The sequence below is a fragment of the Ovis canadensis genome, chromosome 2 (assembly GCF_042477335.2).
Source record: "Ovis canadensis isolate MfBH-ARS-UI-01 breed Bighorn chromosome 2, ARS-UI_OviCan_v2, whole genome shotgun sequence".
NCBI classification, from domain to species: Eukaryota; Metazoa; Chordata; class Mammalia; order Artiodactyla; family Bovidae; genus Ovis; species Ovis canadensis.
Genome location: NC_091246.1, coordinates 124,280,096 through 124,303,688, shown reverse-complemented (window position 1 = coordinate 124,303,688; position 23,593 = coordinate 124,280,096). Strand labels below are relative to the sequence as shown.

General features: G+C 43.8%; 1 protein-coding gene across 4 annotated transcripts in view; it reads right to left on the bottom strand.

Annotated features, from left to right (window-relative positions):
• HIBCH (3-hydroxyisobutyryl-CoA hydrolase) overlaps positions 1–23,096 on the bottom strand; it is a 122,993-nt gene extending 99,897 nt beyond the window's left edge. The window contains exons 1-2 of one of the 4 annotated variants that reach the window (XM_069576997.1): positions 22,839–23,096; positions 12,587–12,629 (exon numbers count right to left, since the gene is read on the bottom strand). In XM_069576997.1, coding sequence (XP_069433098.1) covers positions 12,587–12,629; positions 22,839–22,873 — 78 coding nt within the window. In that variant the 5' untranslated portion in view covers positions 22,874–23,096. The remainder of the gene's footprint in view (positions 1–12,586; positions 12,630–22,838) is intronic. The other 3 variants (XM_069576998.1, XM_069576999.1, XM_069577000.1) reach the window with 3 other exon arrangements.
• Positions 23,097–23,593: the final 497 nt, after the last annotated feature.

Here is a 23,593-nt window from a genome sequence, read left to right as displayed (position 1 = left end):
GCATATGTGAACTCTGCGACTCCATGGGCAACAGCCTATGAGACTCCTCTGTCCACGGAATTTTCCAGGCAAGAATGCTGGAGTGGTTGCCATTTCCTTCTCCAGGGGATCTTCCTGACCCAGAGATCAAATGTCTCTTGCATTGGCAGGCAGATTCTTACCACTGTGCCAGCTGGGAAGCTCCTCTCCCCCCAGATCTGAGAATATGTAAAAACCAACACTGGTACCTAGAACCATTCAGCCCTCAGGCCTTGATGAGAGTCCAATTTACATTCCTTTGCTCAAAGTGGTTTATACCCCAGGTCACACAATCCCATGAAATTTGGATTGCCATGTCTTTCTATTCCACTTGTGGTGGTGGTTTAGTCACTAAGTCGTGTCTGACTCTTGCAACCCCCTGGACTGTAGCCCGCCAGACTCCTCTGTCCATGGAATTCTCCAGGCAAGAATATTCTTGGAATACCACTGGAAGTGGGTATTCCACTTATGTGCGTATCTAAATATGAACCTAAATATGAAAAATAACATTGTTCTAAGTTCTTTTTCCAGGGAACTCCTCAGCCTCTGTGTAATCAGCTGACTAAAACAAACAAGGGTAAGACATTCCAGTTTTCATATGCCCATCTCCACTTGGGCTGGATGGAGAAACACGCTGCAATGGTTAAACTCAGCGCCCACTCCACCACAGGCTAGAGTGCAGTAGGCAGTTATGGAGCCAGATAGCCTGGATTCAAACCCCACCTCCTACTTCTGCAGCATGGACACTGGGGCACACTACTTAGCCTCTTGTTCCCTCTGATTCTGACCCAGTAAACAGAGATAAGGCCATAGTCTGTTTATCACAACTCCTTGGGCCCAGATGCAATTCAAAATTCAGAAAATTTTCTAGACTTTGGAAAGGTAAAAATACGTATCACATAGAGTCTGGGTCAGTACACTGTAACCAAATGCTTTACTACTTCTGCACCAAACCATGGATATTTACACTAGTTAGGATAAAGACAGTCCTAATGAGGTGGACGAAACTGGAGCCTATTATACAGAGGAAAGAAAAACACCAATATAGTATACTAATGCATGTATACGGGATTTAAAAAGATGGTAACAATAACCCTGTATGCGAGACAGCAAAAGAGACACAGATGTATAGAACAGTCTTTTGGACTCTGTGGGAGAAGGCGAGGGTGGGATGATTTGGGAGAATGGCATTGAAACATGTATGTTATCATATGTGAAACATATCGCCAGTCCAGGTTCAATGCATAAGACAGGGCACTCAGGGCTGGTGCACTGGGATGACCCAGAGGGATGGGATGGGGAGAGAGGGGGGAGGGGGGATTCAGGATGGGGAAGACATGTACACCCATGGCTGATTCATGTCAATGTATGGCAAAACTAATACAATATTGTAAAGTAATTAGCCTCCAATTAAAATAAATAAATAAATATTTTTTAAAAAGGATAGAGACAAAAAGAGTTTCAAAAGTATGTTCCGGTCATATTTTGCCACCGTGGGGAAACTAACAAGATGGCCCCAGTCAGGCTCTCTCACCCGCTGTTCTCACCCCCTCTCGCCCCGTGTTCTGTAAACAATGACTTTACGTGGTTGTGTAAGGGCTGAGATCACTTATAGCCCTGTGCATGCACGTCACAGGTACTCACTTGGTTGCGGGCTAGCGTGTGCAGTACAGCTGTGTGAGTTTCACCATGAAAGCCCTGCCTGCTGCTGCACTGGGGCTACACTGGAGCAACGTCATGATTATGTTATGTGAGTCATGTGAGTCTGTTACGGTTACGCTATGGTTATGTTGTGGCTGCTACGGCTGCTGCATCAGCCAGGAGACAGGCTGTGTTATGGCTGCTGTGCCGGCCAGAGGAGAATAAACATGTCTGCAGTTCCTACAGCTCCTCGAGTCTCCCTCCAGGCTCTTAGCTCATGCCTTGCCTACCCTGGGTTCAGCAAACAGCGAAGACAGTGTGAACAGCAAGACAACTGGTGTCAGGAACAGGATGAAGAGCAATAAATTGGTGTAGTTGACAAAATACCCAGCAGGGAGAGGAGCCTGAGGCTCCACATAAGAAGAGGTGGCAGGGTACCCAGAAGGGAGAAGAGCCTGAGGCTCCACTGGATGTAGGAAGACCGTGGCCATCTCATAGCACACGGTACTGTGTGGCTGCGATCCTCTTGGTGTGGGCTCCAGTGGAAGACCGCGAAGTGGTGGACTGTTCCCTGGACAGCACTGGAAAGGTGAACAGGCGACGAGTTCCCCTCTGCTGCACAAGGCAGCACGGACTGCCACTGGCACCGTACAGTGGATCCTCCTGGCTGCCCTGAAGGCCAATATGGAGAGTGCTCTCCATGATGCCACTCTGGTGTGCAATATGCAGAGATGCTTGGAAGAAGTGTACTGGCATTGCAGCAAGAACCCCGTGGCCCCGGGGAACCCAGCATCTCTGACAGCGAGGCGGTAAGTGACAGTGGTGATGAACGCTGCGAGACTGCGGGTCTCCACTTGGCAGTGAGGCCCGCTGTGCAGCAGAAGGGGAAGCATGAGCAGTCTGTGACCTGGGCTGGGGGCATCCTCAAGCGGGCTCCAATGTGACTGAGTTAATGAGGTATCCACCGTATACTCAGGTCAAGCTGGTTGACTTGGGTAAGCAGTTTCAGCAAACGCACAGGGAACCCTTGGCAGTATGGATGGCTTTTGCAACTCGGGGACACCAGGGTAGATGGCATCTTGTGTTCCGGGCACAAGGTAGAACAGCTGGCATCTATAACCACTCACCCCTCGTTGAGACAAAGGCTACAGAAGGCTAGGTGGCTCACGCAGGGTGCACCTCACCAAGCACACACCCTGACGGAATGGATTAACGCTGCCATCTGTACCACGTGGTCGAACGCGGGAGCGCTCCGGATACCCTAAGAGGCATGCCTATGCTGAGCTGACCCAAGCGGCGAGAGGACTGGGCATGATGCAGTAGACAGCTAACCCAAATGCTGGGGCCTAGATGATGAGCATTTCACTGGTGGCGCTCGAGATGCCATTTTGAACAATGCCCCATCTACCACTTTGGACCCCGACTGCTATTCTTGTACCCTATGTGGGACGTCCCATCTATGCGGTGACCTCAGTGGTGGCTAGCTTGGGAGAAATAGAGGGATGGCCACAGGCACAGGGGATTAGAAGTGTGAGGACCCTGAAGGGGGCCCAAACTGATAACAGCCCCCCCCCAGGTGATGAGAATGCAAATGTGGGCTGATCTGCTAGTAGCAGGAGCTGACCGAAATGAAACTGATAGCCCAGAGAGCTATGGAGGCAACTGAGACTGAAGAAGTTTACCAAGTTCGGGATGCACCCAGAGCAAGAGATATAGGTGGTTCGGTTAGAAGGCTACATGCACCCAACATGTACCTTTAGATGACGCCCTTTTTCACTTTGAATAGGGCTCAGATCAAGGCACCCTCCTGAGCCCAAACAGGGACTAGAGGCCCCATGTAGAACTTGCAATTCACTGGTCACTAGCTAGTATACAAAGAGTAATGGCCCTGGGTGACACGGGTGCTGAATGCAGCCTTGTTTATGGCAAGCCAGAGCAGTTTCCCATTCCTAACGCATACACTGATGGCTATGGCAGGCAAATGATGCAGATTTAGAACAGTGTACCGCAAAGGCCATGTCCTCTGATACAGGTCGTACTGCAAAGGCTGTGTCCTCTGATACAGATCGTACTGCAAAGGCTGTGTCCTCTGATACAGATCGTACTGCAAAGGCTGTGTCCTCTGATACAGATCGTACTGTAAAGGCTGTGTCCTGTGATATAGATTTAGAACAGTGTACCACAAAGGCCATGTCCTGTGATACAGATCATACTGCAAAGGCTGTGTCCTGTGATACAGATTGTACTGCAAAGGCTGTGTCCTCTGATACAGATCGTACTGCAAAGGCTGTGTCCTCTGATACAGATCGTACTGCAAAGGCTGTGTTCTCTGATACAGATCGTACTATAAAGGCTGTGTCCTGTGATATAGATTTAGAACAGTGTACCGCAAAGGCCATGTCCTGTGATACAGATCGTACTACAAAGGCTATGTCCTCTGATACAGATCGTACTGCAAAGGCTATGTCCTCTGATACAGATCGTACTGCAAAGGCTGTGTCCTCTGATACAGATCGTACTGTAAAGGCTGTGTCCTGTGATATAGATTTAGAACAGTGTACCACAAAGGCCATGTCCTGTGATACAGATCATACTGCAAAGGCTGTGTCCTGTGATACAGATCGTACTGCAAAGGCTGTGTCCTCTGATACAGATCGTACTGCAAAGGCTGTGTCCTCTGATACAGATCATACTGCAAAGGCTGTGTCCTCTGATACAGATCGTACTGCAAAGGCTGTGTCCTGTGATACAGATCGTACTGCAAAGGCTGTGTCCTCTGATACAGATAGTACTGTAAAGGCTGTGTCCTGTGATATAGATTTAGAACAGTGTACCGCAAAGGCCATGTCCTGTGATACAGATCGTACTACAAAGGCTATGTCCTCTGATACAGATCGTACTGCAAAGGCTATGTCCTCTGATACAGATCGTACTGCAAAGGCTGTGTCCTCTGATACAGATCGTACTGTAAAGGCTGTGTCCTGTGATACAGATTTAGAACAGTGTACCACAAAGGCCATGTCCTGTGATACAGATCATACTGCAAAGGCTGTGTCCTGTGATACAGATCGTACTGCAAAGGCCATGTCCTCTGATACAGATCGTACTGCAAAGGCTGTGTCCTCTGATACAGATCATACTGCAAAGGCTGTGTCCTCTGATACAGATCGTACTGCAAAGGCTGTGTTCTCTGATACAGATCGTACTATAAAGGCTGTGTCCTGTGATATAGATTTAGAACAGTGTACCGCAAAGGCCATGTCCTGTGATACAGATCGTACTACAAAGGCTATGTCCTCTGATACAGATCGTACTGCAAAGGCTATGTCCTCTGATACAGATCGTACTGCAAAGGCTGCGTCCTGTGATACAGATCGTACTGCAAAGGCTGTGTCCTCTGATACAGATCGTACTGCAAAGGCTGTGTCCTCTGATACAGATCGTACTGCAAAGGCTGTGTCCTCTGATACAGATCGTACTGCAAAGGCTGTGTCCTCTGATACAGATCGTACTGCAAAGGCTGTGTCCTGTGATGTAGATCATACTGCAAAGTCTGTGTCCTCTGATACAGATCGTACTGCAAAGGCTGTGTCCTCTGATACAGATCGTACTGTAAAGGCTGTGTCCTGTGATATAGATTTAGAACAGTGTACCACAAAGGCCATGTCCTGTGATACAGATCATACTGCAAAGGCTGTGTCCTGTGATACAGATCGTACTGCAAAGGCTGTGTCCTCTGATACAGATCGTACTGCAAAGGCCATGTCCTGTGATACAGATCGTACTGCAAAGGCTGTGTCCTGTGATATAGGTTTAGTAGAACAGTGTACTGTAAAGGCTGTGACCTGTGATGTAGATTTAGTAGAATAGTGCACTGCAAAGGCTGTGTCCTGTGATACAGATCGTACTGCAAAGGCTGTGTCCTGTGATACAGGTCATACTGTAAAGGCTGTGTCCTGTGATACAGATTGTACTGTAAAGGCTGTGTCCTGTGATACAGGTCGTACTGTAAAGGCTGTGTCCTGTGATATGGATCATACTACAAAGGCTGTGTCCTGTGATACAGGTCGTACTGTAAAGGCTGTGTCCTGTGATACAGGTCGTACTGTAAAGGCTGTGTCCTGTCATGTGCTACTAACTTCTGATTCTCTTGCAGATTTAGAACAGTGTGAAAGCATTTGGAATCATGTGGGTGGTCCATGAATACCACAAAAAAAAATCCCCTCCCAGAAGGGGTGGGCCTGGAGCCTATGGGGGAGGTTTGTGGATCCTTAATTAAAAAAAAAAAAAAAAAAAACCAGCAGACATGGAGTTGCTCCTGTGAAGGCTTTCCTGAAATCTCACAAGGACAGATGGTGGACTGGACTTGGCCAAGGAAGAAAACGGCACTCCACACGCAGTAGGTGGCTCTTCTTAGCCCCACTGAGGGCAAGGACTGCAACATGAGTTCCAGGTGATACCCGGCACTGGATTTTCTATGTTTGGGGGATGTAACTGTTGTTATAGCTACAGCTTTTGGGAGATGTAAATTCAAAGATCAGCATTACTTGTCAAGGGAACATCGTGGAAGATGGACTGTGGATAGATTGTGATGTGAGAGACCCTGAAGGGGTGAATGTGGTTTAGTCTCTAAGTCATATCCAACTCTTGCGACCCTATGGATTATAGCCTGAAGAGGTGGAATGTGGAGAAATTAACAAGATGGCACGAGTCAGGCCCTCTCACCTCATGTTCTGTAGACAATGACTTTGCACGGTATGTAACAGCTGAGATTGCTTATGGTACTGCACAGGCGCATCACGAGGTACTCACCTGGTCGCAGGCTAGTGTGTGAGGTACACCTGTATGAGCTCCACCATGAAAGCCCCAGCTGCTGCTGCTTATCGGGGCTATACTGGAGTGACATCACGGTTATGTTATGTAAGGTCACAGCTGCGTTCTGGTTATGTTACGGCTGCTGCTATGACTGCTCCATCAGCCAAAAGAGAGGCTGTGTAATGGCTGCTGTGCCAGCCGGGAGAGAATAAATGTGTTTGCAGTTCCTGTGGCTTCCTGAGTCTCCTTCCAGTCTCTTAGCATGTGCCTTGCATACCCTGGGTTCAGCGATCACAGCGTGAACAGCAAGACAGCCACCAAATGCACTGACCACAAACATCCACAAACGTTTGATTTTGAGGTTTCAGAACTACAGATGAAAGATCGGTAGTATCTATCTCATAACACTATGAGAATCAACTGAACTATTAATAATAAGTATCAGTACTTTGAATAACACCTGCCATACCATAAGTGCTACATCAGAGGGGCTTGTCATTTTTATGTGCAAGGTGTTTGTCAGGTTGTATGAGAGGGTATCTTAGCCCATTCAGGCTGCTATAACAAAAACACCATAGACTGCATAGCTTATACAGCATTTGATTCTCACAATTCTAGAGGCTGGGAAGTCAAGATCAAAACGCCTGCAGATTCAGTGTCTGGTGAGGTCTCACTTCCCAGTTCATACATCGATGGCTGTCTTCTCACTGCATCCTTCCTCGGAAGGCAGAAGAGGGGAGGGAGCTCTCTGGTGTTTCCTTTATAAAGGTACTGATTCACTCATGAGAGCTCTGCCTTCCTGACCTAATCACCTCTTAAAGGCCCCATCTCCAAATATCAACACACTGCTATAGGAGTCCCAGAAGAAGACGACAAAAAGAAAGACCATGAGAAAATCCTTAAGGAGATAATAGTTGAAAAACTCCCTAAAATGGGGAAGGAAATAATCACCCAAGTCCAAAAAACACAGAGAGTTCCAAACAGGATAAACCCAAGGCGAAACACCCCAAGACACATATTAATCAAATTAACAAAGATCAAACACAAAGAGCAAATATTAAAAGCAGCAAGGGAAAAACAACAAATAACACACAAGGGGATTCCCATAAGGATAACAGCTGGTCTTTCAATAGAAACTCCTCAGGCCAGGAGGGAATGGCAAGACATACTTAAAGTGATGAAAGACAATAACCTACAGCCCAGATTACTGTACCCAGCAAGGATCTCATTCAAATATGAAGGAGAAATCAAAAGCTTTACAGACAAGCAAAAGCTAGAGAATTCAGCACCACCAAACCAGCTCTCCAACAAATTCTAAAGGATATTTGCTAGACAGGAAACACAAAAAGGGTGTATAAACCTGAACCTAAAACAACAAAGTAAATGGTAACGGGATCATACTTATCAATAATCACCTTAAACGTAAATGGGTTGAACACCCCAACCAAAAGGCAAAGATTGGCTGAATGGATACAAAAACAAGACCCCTCTATATGCTGCTTACAAGAGACCCACCTCAAAACAAGGGATGCATACAGACTGAAAGTGATGGGCTGGAAAAAGATATCCCACGCAAATAGAGACCAAAAGAAAGCAGGAGTGGCAATACTCATATCTGATAAAATAGACTTTAAAACAAAGGCTGTGAAAAGAGACAAAGAAGGACACTACATAATGATCAAAGGATCAATCCAAGAAGAAGATATAACAATTATAAATATATATGCACCCAATATAGGAGCACCGCAATAGGTAAGACAAATGCTAACAAGTATGAAAGGGGAAATTAACAATAACACAATAATAGCGGGAGACTTTAATACCCCACTCACACCTATGGACAGATCAACTAAACAGAAAATTAACAAGGAAACACAAACTTTAAATGATACAATGGACCAGTTAGACCTAATTGATATCTATAGGACATTTCACCCCAAAACAATGAATTTCACCTTTTTCTCAAGTGCTCATGGAACCTTCTCCAGGATAGATCACATCCCGGGCCATAAATCTAACCTTGATAAATTTAAAAAAATCGAAATCATTCCAACCATCTTTTCTGACCATAATGCATTAAGATTAGATCTCAATTACAGGAGAAAAACTATTAAAAATTCCAACATATGGAGGTTGAACAACACACTTCTGAATAACCAACAAATCACAGAAGAAATCAAAAAAGAAATCAAAATATGCATAGAAACTAATGAAAATGAAAACACAACAACCCAAAACCTGTGGGACACTATAAAAGCAGTGCTAAGAGGAAAGCTCATAGCACTAGAGGCATACCTCAAGAAACAAGAAAAAAGTCAAATAAATAACCTAACTCTACACCTAAAGCAACTAGAAAAGGAAGAACTGGAGAACCCCAGAGTTAGCAGAAGGAAAGAAATCTTAAAAATTAGGGCAGGAATCAATGCAAAAGAAACAAAAGAGACCATAGCAAAAATCAACAAAGCCAAAAGCTGGTTCTTTGAAAGGATAAATAAAATTGACAAACCATTAGCCAGACTCATCAAGAAGCAAAGAGACAAAAATCAAATCAATAAAATTAGAAATGAAAAAGGAGAGATCACAACAGACAACACAGAAATACAAAGGATCATAAGAGACTACTATCAGCAATTATATGCCAATAAAAGGGACAACGTGGAAGAAATGGACAAATTCTTAGAAGAGTACAATTTTCCAAAACTGAACCAGGAAGAAATAGAAAATCTTAACAGACCCATCACAAGCACGGAAATTGAAACTGTAATCAGAAATCTTTCAGCAAACAAAAGCCCAGGTCCAGACAGCTTCACAGCTGAATTCTACCAAAAATTTCGAGAAGAGCTAACACCTATTCTACTCAAACTCTTCCAGAAAATTGCAGAGAAAGGTAAACTTCCAAACTCATTCTATGAGGCCACCATCACCCTAATACCAAAACCTGACAAAGATACTACAAAAAAGGAAAACTACAGGCCAATATCACTGATGAACACAGATGCAAAAATCCTCAATAAAATTCTAGCAATCAGAATCCAACAACACATTAAAAAGATCATACACCATGACCAAGTGGGCTTTACCCCAGGGATGCAAGGATTCTTCAATATCTGCAAATCAATCAATGTAATTCACCACATTAACAAATTGAAAAATAAAAGCCATATGATTATCTCAATAGATGCAGAGAAGGCCTTTGACAAAATTCAACATCCATTTATGATAAAAACTCTCCAGAAAGCAGGAATAGAAGGAACATACCTCAACATAATAAAAGCTATATATGACAAACCCACAGCAAACATTATCCTCAATGGTGAAAAATTGAAAGCATTTCCCCTAAAGTCAGGAACAAGACAAGGGTCTTGTTCACTTGCCCACTTTCACTACTATTCAACATAGTTCTGGAAGTTTTGGCCACAGCAATCAGAGCAGAAAAAGAAATAAAAAGGAATCCAAATTGGAAAAGAAGAAGTAAAACTCTCATTGTTTGCAGATGACTTGATTCTCTACATAGAAAACCCTAAAGACTCCACCAGAAAATTACTAGAGCTAATCAATGAATACAGTAAAGTTGCAGGATATAAAATCAACACACAGAAATCCCTTGCATTCCTATACACTAATAATGAGAAAGTAGAAAAAGAAATTAAGGAAACAATTCCATTCACCATTGCAATGAAAAGAATAAAATACTTAGGAATCGATCTACCTAAAGAAACTAAAGACCTATATATAGAAAACTATAAAACACTGATGAAAGAAATCAAAGAGGACACTAATAGATGGAGAAATATACCATGTTCCTGGATCAGAAGAATCAATATAGTGAAAATGAGATACTATCCAAAGCAATTTACAAATTCAATGCAATCCCTATCAAGCTACCAGCCACATTTTTCACAGAACTAGAACAAATAATTTCAAGATTTGTATGGAAATACAAAAAACCTCGAATAGCCAAAGCAATCTTGAGAAAGAAGAATGGAACTGGAGGAATCAACCTGCCTGACTTCAGGCTCTACTACAAAGCCACAGTCATCAAGACAGTATGGTACTGGCACAAAGACAGAAATATAGATCAATGGAACAAAATAGAAAGCCTAGAGATAAATCCACACACATATGGACACCTTATCTTTGACAAAGGAGGCAAGAATATACAATGGAGTAAAGACAATCTCTTTAACAAGTGGTGCTGGGAAAACTGGTCAACCACTTGTAAAAGAATGAAACTAGATCACTTTCTAACACTGCACACGAAATAAACTCAAAATGGATTAAAGATCTAAATGTAAGACCAGAAACTATAAAACTCCTAGAGGAGAACATAGGCAAAATACTCTCCGACATAAATCACAGCAGGATCCTCTATGACCCACCTCCCAGAATTCTGGAAATAAAAGCAAAAATAAACAAATGGGATCTAATTAAAATTAAAAGCTTCCACACAACAAAGGAAAATATAAGCAAGGTGAAAAGACAGCCTTCTGAATGGGAGAAAATAATAGCAAATGAAACAACTGACAAACAACTAATCTCAAAAATATACAAGCAACTTATGCAACTCAATGCCAGAAAAATAAACGACCCAATCAAAAAATGGGCCAAAGAACTAAATAGACACTTCTCCAAAGAAGACATACGGATGGCTAACAAACACATGAAAAGATGCTCAACATCACTCATTATTAGAGAAATGCAAATCAAAACCACAATGAGGTACCACTTCACACCAGTCAGAATGTCTGCGATCCAAAAATCTGAAAGCAATAAATGCTGGAGAGGGTGTGGAGAAAAGGGAACCCTCCTACACTGTTGGTGGGAATGCAAACTAGTACAACCACTATGGAAAACAGTGTGGAGATTCCTTAAAAAATTGCAAATAGAACTGCCATATGACCCAGCAATCCCACTGCTGGGCACACACACCGAGGAAACCAGAATTGAAAGAGACACATGTACCCCAATGTTCATCGCAGCACTGTTTATAATAGCCAGGACATGGAAACAACCTAGATGTCCATCAGCAGATGAATAAGAAAGCTGTGGTACATATACACAATGGAGTATTATTCAGCCGTTAAAAAGAATACATTTGAATCAGTTCTGATGAGATGGATGAAACTGGAGCCGACTATACAGAGTGAAGTAAGCCAGAAATACACCAATACAGTATACTAACACATATATATGGAATTTAGAAAGATGGCAATGATGACCCTGTATGCAAGACAGCAAAAAAGACACAGATGTGTATAGCGGACTTTTGGACTCAGAGGGAGAGGGAGAGGGTGGGATGATTTGGGAGAATGGCATTGAAACATGTATACTATCATGTAAGAATCGAATCGCCAGTCTATGTCCAATGCAGGATACAGCATGCTTGGGGCTGGTGCACGGGGATGACCCAGAGGGATGTTGTGGGGAGGGAGGTGGGAGGGGGGTTCATATTTGGGATCGCATGTACACCCGTGGTGGATTCATGTCAATGTATGGCAAAACCAATACAGTATTGTAAAGTAAAATAAAGTAAAAATAAAAATTTAATTAAAAACAAAAAACAAATATCAACACACTGGCAATTAGATTTCAACATATGAATTTGGGGGGACAGATTCAGTCGATAGTGGAGATACACAAAAATGAATAAAAAGCATTTCTTCCTAACAACTTGATAAACTAAGACCATCTAAGCTCTGGAAGGGTACTATTAGTACAATAGTAGTAGTAACATGTATTAAATGACCATTATATGCCAAGCACTATATTAGATTTTTAAATGAATTATTTACTATTCATAAGCACTCTAAGGTGAATACTAATATCCCCCTTTTTAAAATATCATAAAGGAGGCTGAGAGACAGCAAGTAATCTGCCCAAGATTAAGTAGCAGATTCATTATTTAAACCTAAGCATTCTGACTTGACCTCTTACCTATAACCTTATGCCAATTCCTACCAGTTATATGTGTCAAATTTGATACTATAAAATTGGAAATCACAGTGTACCATGGTCAACAAAATCTACCAGTATTTCTCTACTTCCCTAACAATGACATTTTAAATTACCCATCATAGTCTAATAATGCCAGAAAAACAAAATCCAAACTTACCAAATGCTGCAGTATGATATTAGTCCTTTTATATGAATTAAACCTGAAACAAATGTAGAATACAATGAACACAGTAACGTGGATAGTCATGTTTCAGTGTATAAATACTACATTCCCTTTTGTTTGCTTTAGTTTCTTTGAACAGTTACTAGAACAAAAAAAAAATTTTTTTTAAGTTTAATTCATTCCTTGTGGTATGAACACAAAACAATACAGCCACTTTCAAAGAAATTTTGGTAGTTTCTTTAAAAACTAAACATACTCTTATCATATGACCCAGCTATTGCACTCCTTGGTATTTATCCAAATAAGCTGAAAACTTATGTCCACCTACAAGTAAATGTTGATGATAGTTTTATTCATATTAGCCAAAATGTGGGTGTAACCAAGAGGTTCCTCAATTGCTGAATGGATAAACAAACTATGGCATATATATACAATGAAATACTACTCAGCAATAAAAAGAAACACCAGTCCATTGGGGGGGAAAAAAAAAAACAGAGAGGAACCTTAAAAGCACACTGCGAAGAATTGATGCTTTTGAAGTGTGGTGTTGGAGAAGACTCTTGAGAGTCCCTTGGACTGCAAGGAGATTCAACCAGTCCATTCTAAAGGAGATCAACCCTGGGATTTCTTTGGAAGGAATGATGCTAAAGCTGAAACTCCAGTACTTTGGCCACCTCATGCGAAGAGTTGACTCACTGGAAAAGACTCTGATGCTGGGAGGGATTGAGGGCAGGAGGAGAAGGGGACGACAGAGGATGAGATGGCTGGATGGCATCACTGACTTGATGGATGTGAATCTGAGTGAACTCCAGGAGTTGGTGATGGACAGGGAGGCCTGGCGTGCTGCAATTCATAGGGTCGCAAAGAGTCAGACAAGACTGAGCGACTGAACTGAACTGAACTGAACTGAAGCAAAAGCAGTCAATCTGAAAAGGCTATATATTGTGATCCCAAGCATAGGACATTCTGAAAACTATGGAAGGATATAGACATATTGTGTGTCCTAACATAACAAAATAGGGCACGTATTTTGCTTGAAGCTCCTCCTATATGATTCCAAAGTGCAGACAAGTTATCATTAAAATCAATACTTAATAAAAATTAATCTGAAGTGACAGATTCTAGCTTATTTAGGAGCATTGCTAAAATAAATTTCATACAGACTTTTAAAATCTGAATTATACTTACCCTAAAGCATCATTTCTAAAAGTTATTTCAACTTAACTCAGAAACTTCCAGAAAGAAAAATTAAGTATCAAAAAAGTTAAGTGCTAATTTCTTTAGATCCAGAATAACACTGAACGCCTTTTTATTTTTATTTTTTTAATATTTATTTGGCTGTGCCGGTTCTTAGTTGAGGCATGTGGGAGCTAGTTTCCTGATTAGGGATCAAACCCAGGAGTTTGATCCTAGGTTTGATTGGGAACACAGGAGTCTTAGCCACTAGACCACAGGGAAGTCCCCCAGAATAACTGTGATGAACTTATTGACAAAACAGAAATAGAGTCACAGATGCAAGAACATTATGGTTACAGCAGAGATGGGGGGACAAATTCAGAGACTGGGACTGACATATACACTGCTACATATAAAATAGATAATTAACGAGAACCTACTATTTAGACAGGGAGCTCTACTCAGTGATCTGTGATGACCTACATGGGAAGGAAATCTAAAAAAGAGTAGACATATGTGTATGTATAAATGATGTACTTTGCTGTATAGCAGAAACTAACACAACATTGTAAAGCAACTATATTCCAATTTAAAAAAAATTTTTAAAGATACTACCCCAAATTTGTTTCACCATTCCAGAAGTGAAAATTCAAGTCCACACTAAAAGGGAAAAGGTGAATAAATCAATGAAGCTCAAAAAAATTTTATTTCATTTGAAGAAAGTTAATGTAAAACTATAAAACATCAGTTCAAACCACTATGTATCACACTTACAGGTCAAAAAATCTCTGCACCAATTACTATAAAGCAAATAGAAAACAAACTTAAGTACAACTAAGTTCCCTGCCAGATTCTATACAATCTATTACTTCTATATATCCAATTTATACTCAATTATTATTTTTAAACTGGTATTAACTTTTATAACTCAAAAATGTATCTCCATGTTCAGAGTCTCCAAGTAATTCTGAATTTATGATATTCATATTCCTTCCTATTGGCTCCCAGAGTGCCATCTGGAAGAAGGGAAGAGGCATGCACATCCCAGCTACTGCTAATTTACTAATTCACTTTATAAGGCTTACTTCCTTCACATGATGGTCAACTCTGCTGCTAGCAGCAGTTGTTCCAAAAGTGGTCTCTGGGCCTACATCATCAGCTTACCTGGGAACATGTAGAAATGCAAATACTTGACCCCATCCACACCTACTCAATCAGACACTGTGCGGTAAGGCTCAGAAATCTATGTTTAACAAACCCTCCAGGTAATCCTGATACATGCTAAGGTTAAAAACAACTAAGAAGAATGAGAACCTTACCATTTAGGGAATTTTTGATTATCAAACACACACACACACACACACACACACACACACACACACACACGGGCTTACAAAATTAACTTTCAGTGAACCTGTTTAAGATGACGATATAATAAAAATAGTGCTTAATGAAGATTATTACAGCAGAAATAGGCAAAGTAGAATATGAATAGAATAGAAGATCAAGTCCAAGGCCAAGCAATTCAGACATGAACTGATGAAAAGCAATTGTGGAAACAAAAGCATGATTTATGGAGTTATTATCAAGTAAAAACTCAATGGAAAAGAAAAAGAATTATGCCAAAATGACCCCAAGATTTCAAGCCAGGAGAATCAGGAGAAATAGGTACTGAAAAGGTTGGAAAGGAAACTAGCTAGTTTGTAGAATGAAATATGAATTCCATTTTTAATTTCTTGAATTTGTAATGGTATAAGTAAAAATATTCAACAGCAAGTGGAGAAGAGACTGGAGTTTGAAAGAAAAGTTAGCTAAAGACTTGTCAACAAGTCACATGCATAAACAATCACTGAGGCATACAAACCTCTCAGTTCTCTATGGGGAATAAATTAGAAAGTTGCAGCTGACAACTGTGGCCTGAAGGCTGCCTGTGCCGACAAATGTGTTGTATGGTTAGCAGGATTTTAAAATGATGAAGATTTTAAAAATCATCAAGAGATTTCACTTACAATGGAGTTTTCCAGTCTCTCCAGAAATATTAATAGTTATGGAAACACTGGGCCTACGTTTCACAATGGAAACAATGCCCAAGGTGGAAAAGCTGCCTCCTTGAGACAGAGGGCTCTTTATTGCTCACTTGTTGTTCAGTCGCTAAGTCACGTCTGACTCTTTGCAGCCCCATGGACTGTAGCCCACCAGGCTCCTCTGTCCAAGAGATTTCCCAGGCAAGAATACTGGAGTGGACTGTCATTTCTTTCTCCAGGGGATCTTCCCAACCCAGGATCGAACCCAAGTCTCCTGCACTGGCAGGCAGATTCCTTACTACTGAGCCACCAGGGAAGCCCCCTCGATTGCTCACCAGTTCCCTGCTCATCCCCACTGCTGCCACCAGCCAGCACCACTCAATGCTCCCATCTGAGCATCTGCATATGAGTTTGTGATTCTTTGAACAGAAAGGAGCTACAGTCCATGGGGTCCTTCCTTCATTGGAAGGACTGATGTTGAAGCTCCAATACTTTGGCCACCTGATTCAAAAAGCTGACTCACTGGAAAAGTTATCTCCCTGATGCTGGGAAAGATTGAGGGCAGGAGGAGAAGGGGACGACAGAGGATGAGATGGTTGGATGGCATCACCAACTCGATAGACATGAGTTTGAGCAAACTCCAGGAGTCCGACATGACTGAGTGACTAACACTCTCACTTTCAGCACAGGAAAAACAAAACTGAATCAACTATTGAGTCTTCAGAAACAACTACATAGAAGTAAAGAGAAGTAGACCAAGAAGCAAACCAAAAGAATACCGTTCAGCAAACCACAGAGGAGATAAAGGGAATCAGTGTTACTAACAACTTAAAAGAGATCAATCTCTTTCAAGAGGCTCCCTGATCTCCCACTTCCTTCTAAACCTGGTTTTCTTTTCCTTTAAGACACTTATCAGAGCTGATAAATATTACTTCTGTTTAAATATCTGTTTTTCATCTGATCCCCCTGGATTTCAAGGACCTGAAGTAAGAACAATAAGAACAAGTAGTCTAGTTTGGCCACAGGATAAGAGAAGTGCCTAGAATACTATCTCCCAGGAGCTGTTAACAGAACAGTAAGTACCACTGAATTCATGAGGTAAACTGGGGCCAAATTGTTGAAACCGAGGCTGGGAAGTTTTTCTTTAATTCCATAGCTAAGCTCAGTTCAGTTGCTCAGTCATGTCCGACTCTTTGCAACCACATGGACTGTAGCACACCAGGCCTCCATGTCCATCTCCAACTCCCAGAGTTTACTCAAACTCATGTCCATTGAGACGGTGATGCCATCCAACCATCTCATCTCCTGTCATCCCCTTCTCCTCCCACCTTCAATCTTTCCCAGCATCAGGGTCTTTTCCAATGAGTCAGTTCTTCCCATCAGGTAGTCAAAGTATTGAAGTTTCAGCTTCAGCATCAGTCCTTCCAATGAATATTCAGGACTGATTTCTTTTAGATTGGACTGGTTGCAGTCCAAGGGACTCTCAAGAGTTTTCTCCAACACCACAGTTCAAAAGCATCAATTCTTTGGCACTCAGGTTTTTTCTATAGCCCAACTCTCACAGCCATACATGACTACTGGAAAAACCATCGCTTTGACTAGACAGACCTTGGTTGGCAAAGTAATGTCTCTCCTTTTTTATATACTGTCTAGGTCGGCCATAGCTTTTCTTCCAAGGAGCAAGCATCTTTTAATTTCATGCCTGCAGTCACCATCTGCAGTGATTTTGGAGCCCTCCAAAAATAAAGTCTGTCACTGTTTGCACTGTTTCCCCATCTATTTGCCATGAAGTAATGGGACCAGATGCCATGATCTTCATTTTCTGAATGTTGAGTTTTAAGCCAACTTTTTCACCCTTCTCTTTCCCTTTCATCAAAGGGCTCTTTGTTCTTCACTTTCTACCATAACAGTGGTGTGATTAGCATATCTGAGGTTATTGATAATTCTCCCGGCAATCTTGATTCCAGCTTGTGCTTCATGCAGCCTGGTATTTCGCATGATATACTCTGCATATAAGTTAAATTAGCAGGGTGACAATATACAGCCTTGACGTACTCTTTTTCCTATTTGGAACTAGTCTTTTGTTCCATGTCCAGTTCTAACTGTTGCTTCCTGACCTGCATACGGATTTCTCAGGAGGCAGGTCAGGAGGTCTGGTATTTCCATCTCTTAAAGAATTTTCCAGTTTGTGGTGATCCACACAGTTAAAGGCTTTGGCATAATCAATAAAGCAGAAGTAGATATTTTTCTGAAACTCTCTTGCTTTTTCGATAATCCAACAGATGTTGGCAATTTGATCTCTGGTTCCTCTGCCTTTTCTAAATCCAGCTTGAACATCTGGAAGTTCACGGTTCACGTCCTGTTGAACTCTGGCTTGGAGAATTTTGAGCATTACTTTACTACTGTGTGAGATGGGTGCACTTGTGCAGTAGTTTGAGCATTCTTTGGCATTGCCTTTCCTTGGGATTGGAATGAAAACTGACCCTTTCCAGTCCCGTGGCCACTGTTGACTTTTCCAAATTTGCTGGCATATTGAGTGCAGCACTTTCACAGCATCATCTTTCAGGATTTGAAATAGCTCAACTGGAATGCCATCACCTCCACTAGCTTTGTTCATAGTGATGCTTCCTAAGGCCCACTTGACTTCACATTCCAGGATGTCTGGCTCTAAGTGAGTGATCATACCATCATGATTATCTGGGTCATGAAGATCTTTTTTTCTTTAGTTCTTCTGTGTATTCTTGCTACCTCTTCTCAATATCTTCTGCTTCTGTTAGGTCCATACCATTTCTGTCCTTTATTGAGCCTATCTTTGCATGAAATGTTCGCTGGATATCCCTAATTTTCATGACGAGATCGTCAGTCTTTCCCATTCTATTGTTTTCATCTACTTCTTTGCACTGATCTCTGAGAAAGGCTTTCTTATCTCTCCTCGCTATTCTTTGGAACTCTGCATTCAAATGGGTATCTTTCCTTTTCTCTTTTGCTTTTTACTTCTCTTCTTTTCACAGCTATTTGTAAGGCCTCCTCAGACAGCCATTTTGCTTTTTTGCATTTCTTTTTCTTGAGGATGTTCTTGATCCCTGTCTCCTGTACAATGTCACGAACCTCCATCCGTGTTTCATCAGGCACTCTGCCTACCAGATCTAATCCCTCAAATCTATTTCTCACTTCCACTGTATAATAGTAAGGGATTTGATTTAGGTCATACTTGAATGGTCTAGTGGTTTTCCCTATTTTCTTCAATTTAAGTCTGAATTTTGCAATAAAGAGTTCATGATCTGAGCCACAGTCAGCTCCTGGTCTTGTTTTGCTGACTGTATAGAGCTCCTCCATCTTTGGCTGCAAAGAATATAATCAATCTGATTTCATTATTGACCATCTAGAGATGTCCATGTGTAGAGTCTTCTCTTGTGCTGTTGGAAGAGGGTGTTTGCTATGACCAGTGCATTCTCTTGGCAAAACTCTACTACCCTTTGCCCTGCTTCATTCTGTACTCCAAGGCCAAATTTGCCTGTTACTCCAGGTGTTTCTTGACTTCCTACTTTTGCATTCCAGTCCCCTATAATGAAAAGGACATCTTTGGGGAGTGTTAGTTCTAAAAGGTCTTGTAGGTCTTCATAGAACCATTCAGCTTCAGCTTCTTCAGCATTACTGGTTGGGGCATAGACTTGGATTACCGTGATATTGAATGGTTTGCCTTGGAGACGAACAGAGATCATTCTGTCATTTTTGAGATTGCATCTAAGCACTGCATTTCGACTCTTTTGTTGACCAATGGCTACTCCATTTCTTCTAAAGGATTCTTGCCCACAGTAGTAGATACAATGGTCATCTGAGTTAAATTCACCCATTCCAGTCCCTTTTAGTTCACTGATTCCTAAAATGTCAACATTCACTCTTGCCATTAACCCCACCATAGAGCTGCCAGAACTTACACAGGACTGGGAAAAAGACTGTTGGAGGGCACGAACAGAACCTTTCGTGCACCAGAACCCAGAAGAAAGGGGCAGTGACCCCACATGAGACTGACCCAGACTTGCCCGAGAGTGTCCAGGAGTCTCCAGCGGAGGCGTGGGTCGGTAGTGGCCTGCTGCAGGGTTGGGGGCAGTGAATGTAGCAGTACATGCACAGGATCTTTTGAAGGAGGTTGCCATAGCTAAGAGGACACCTCTGAAAGCTTCTGAGCACAGAAATGGATGGCACTGAAGTAAACACTCACAAGATTAACATGACAGCCATGTGCAGAAACTATTCAACTTGCAAAGAGATAAGAGATAAATCAGCAGTCACGTATGGATGTGAGTTGTATCATAAAGAAGGCTGAGTGCCAAAGAATTGATGCTTTTGATCTGTAGTGCTGGAGAAGACTCTTGAGAGTCCCTTGGACAGCAAGGAGATCAAACCAGTCCATCCTCAAGGAAATCAGTCCTGAATATTCACTGGAAGGACTGATGCTGAAGCTGAAACTCCAATACTTTGGCCACCTGATTCAAGAGCTGACTCACTGGAAAAGATCCTGATGCTGGGAAAGACTTAAGACAGGAGGAAAAGGGGACAACAGAGGATTAGATGGTTGGATGGCATCACCAACTCAATGGATATGAGTTTGAGTAAACTCGGGGAGATGGTGAAGGACAGTGAAGTCTGAAGAGCTGCAGTCCATGGGGTCACAAAAAGCCGGACACAGCTTGGTGACTGAACAACGAGAGATAAATCAAGTTTCCACAAAATGAACATGAGAAGAGGGTTCAAATTCATATGAGCAGGAAGAGATAAGGATTGAGCATGTGGGAGAAGTTAGATAACTTTAGGAATCTAAAAGGATGGACAGTACTAAGAAGTTGAAAGTGCAGAGGTGGAACAAGGGTTGCAGTTACGTTCAAATGTACATTTGAGGTGCAAAGAAGACATTCAGGTGTTTGTGAATAGTACTGGAGCTCAGGATAAATTAGGGTTAGTCATACAAACCTGAGAGTTATCTTCAGAGAGAGGTACTTTATTGGGGAATAATGACGACAAATTCCAAGGGCTGTATTGGCACCAGGGCAAGATAAATAGTGGACAGTGGTACTAGGAAAGCAAGACACTGGCCAAAAAGCCAAGGGTAGCCGGACTTCAAGGACTGGACAACAATGTCAACCACAGCACAGAGACCCTACTTCCTCTCAGAAAAGTGTGGCACCCTGTTACTTAGTATATTTGTAGACTACATTGTGATAGACTGGATGATACTGGCCTCCATTCTCTGCTTTGCTAGGGTAATACCCACACCAGACCTACCCATGGAAAATGCATCTCTGAGCAAAACCCCCAAACGGATCCAGGATTTGCCTAATTAGTGCACCTTGCAATACTGGGAGGAACAAAGCCATCCTGAACTCTGGGAATAACAAAGTCTTTCCCAAGTCATTTAATTTTGTTAACAAATATGCCTTCCCAATTTGTTTCTCAAACAATCTGGTATTTGTTTACAGCTTCAAAAAAACAGCAGCAGTGATTATTTTCTTTATATCTGCCAAGTCTCTCTGTGAGCTAGTTAGAGCCACAGGGACAAATAATTTCAAGGTATAAAAATAAACAAGTAAATAAATTTTTTAAAAAATAACCACAAAGAGAGAACAAAAGCAACTCTTCTATTCCCCCCCCGCCCCGCCCCCCGCAAATACTGAACACCAGGTCCTCAGCGTGCATTCATGCTGTCCCTTCAGTCGTGTCCAACTTTTTGCTACCTTGCGGACTATAAGCCCATCAGGCTCCTCTGCCCATGAGATTCTCCAGGCAAGAATACTGGAGTGGGTTGCCATCCCCTCCTCCAGAGTATCTTCCAGACCCAGAGATCAAACTCACTTCTCTTATGTCTCCTGCACTGGCAGGCGGGTTCTTTACCAATAGCGGCACATGGGAAGCCCCAGGCCCACGGATACAATGTTAAGACAAGACACATCGCTCTAAAGCTGTGCATGCGAAGTCGCTTTAGTCGTGTCCGACTCTTTGCAACCCTATGGACTACAACCCGCCAGTCTTCTCTGTCCATGGGATTCTCCAGGCAAGAACACTGGAGTGGGTTGCCATTTCCTCCTTCAGGAGTTCTTCCCCACCCAGGTATTGAACCCGTGGTCTCTTCTGTCTCCTGCACAAGCAGGTGGGTTTCTGACCACTAGCGCCGCCTGGGAAGCCCCCTCTGAAGCCCTAAAAGTGAAGTGAAGCCGCTCAGTCGTATCCGACTCTTTGCGACTCCATGGACTATAGCCTCCCAGGCCCCTCATCCATGGAATTTTCAAGGCAAGGATACTGGAGTGGGTTGCCATTTCAACTATCCTTAAATCAAAAAACCACTCCCATCTCTTTTCCCCAAGGCAAACGCCAAGGTTTAAAACCCCAGAAATTTCAGCCGTCAGGCAAATTAATGGTTCTCCCTTCAAGTGGTCCCATATGCTACCTTTTAATGCACGGGGGGGCAGGCAAACGGTCTCAGGACTGCTGCAGCCTAACTGCCTGCCTACAGTGATAGCTACCAGATTTTCTCAGCTGAGCTCAAGTGGCATTGAGCAGAACTTTCAAAAGTTAAACGTTTGCACACATATTCCACAAGGCAAGCTGTGTGTGCGCAACACACGGCTCCAAGTTTCAGACACCTATACCAACGCTGGAATCATGTGACAGTAGTCACACCACGAGCACAAAGACACCTAGCAAAGCACGAATGTTTGTCACCAGCACCAAAAATGCCACAAAATTCCTCCAAGTTGAAACTCTGCGTGTCCCCCAAACTTCCTCAACTAAAGAAGGGATGGAACGGGGGTCAAGGCTGCCTAAGAGTCAGAGAGGCAGAAAACGAAGGCGATGCTGAGAGGATGGTGCTAGAAGGAGTAAGGCGACACTCGGAGGAGGTGGGTAGAGGGATGATCCGCGCGAGTCGGGTCTGAGAGCTGCCGTCTCCAAAGGCGACGAGAAACTTCAAGGCCAGACAGTCCCCACTCCCAACCTTTTTCATCCCGGCAAGCGCAACTGACGAGGCTGTCCTTAGCCGCTCGCTTACTCACCTCGACATGAGTCTGCACAACTCCTGCAGCCCCATTGCCAAAACTCCCGAGCCAAATCCGCGCTGACTGAGCAGCCCCCTCGGCGCGGCTCTTCAGGCCAGGCCCGCCTACTGCCGCCGGAAGCCTCCAGAAACAGACGGCAAGTCCTCCAGAGGGCTAGAGAGGCCCAGAGCAGGCCTTTTCCACTGCGCCGCGCTGAGGGGTAGGGAGAGAACAACTGCTGAGGAAACTGACTGAGAGAGAAAGGAGGGGGGCCGGACCGGGGCCGGGGGCCGGGGGGCCGGGCCGGGGGGCCGGGCCGGGGGGCCGGGGCCGGGGGCGGGGCCCGGGGGCGGGGGCCGGGCCGGGGGGCCGGGGGCGGGGGCCGGGCCGGCCCCGGGGCGGAGCGGGGCGGGGTCGGGGGCCGGGCCGGGGCGGGGCAGGGGGCGGAGCAGGGGCCGGGGCCAGGGCAGGGGCGGGGCGGGGCGGGGAGGGGCGGGGCCGGGGGCGGAGCAGGGGCCGGGGGCCGGGCCGGGGGCGGAGCGGGGGCCGGGGCGGGGCGGGGCCGGGGGCAGGGTGGGGTGGGGCGGGGCCGGGGGCAGGGTGGGGTGGGGCGGGCCGGGGCGACCCGGGGGCGGGCCGGGGGCGGGCCGGGGGCGGGGTGGAGGCGGAGGTCCAGGTGGGGCTGAAGACGCGGTCAGAGAACAGAGGCGGGCTGATAGGGAGCGTGGGAGGCGATGGCTCGCTAGGGGCTCTGTTGGGAAAAGCCCAAGCGG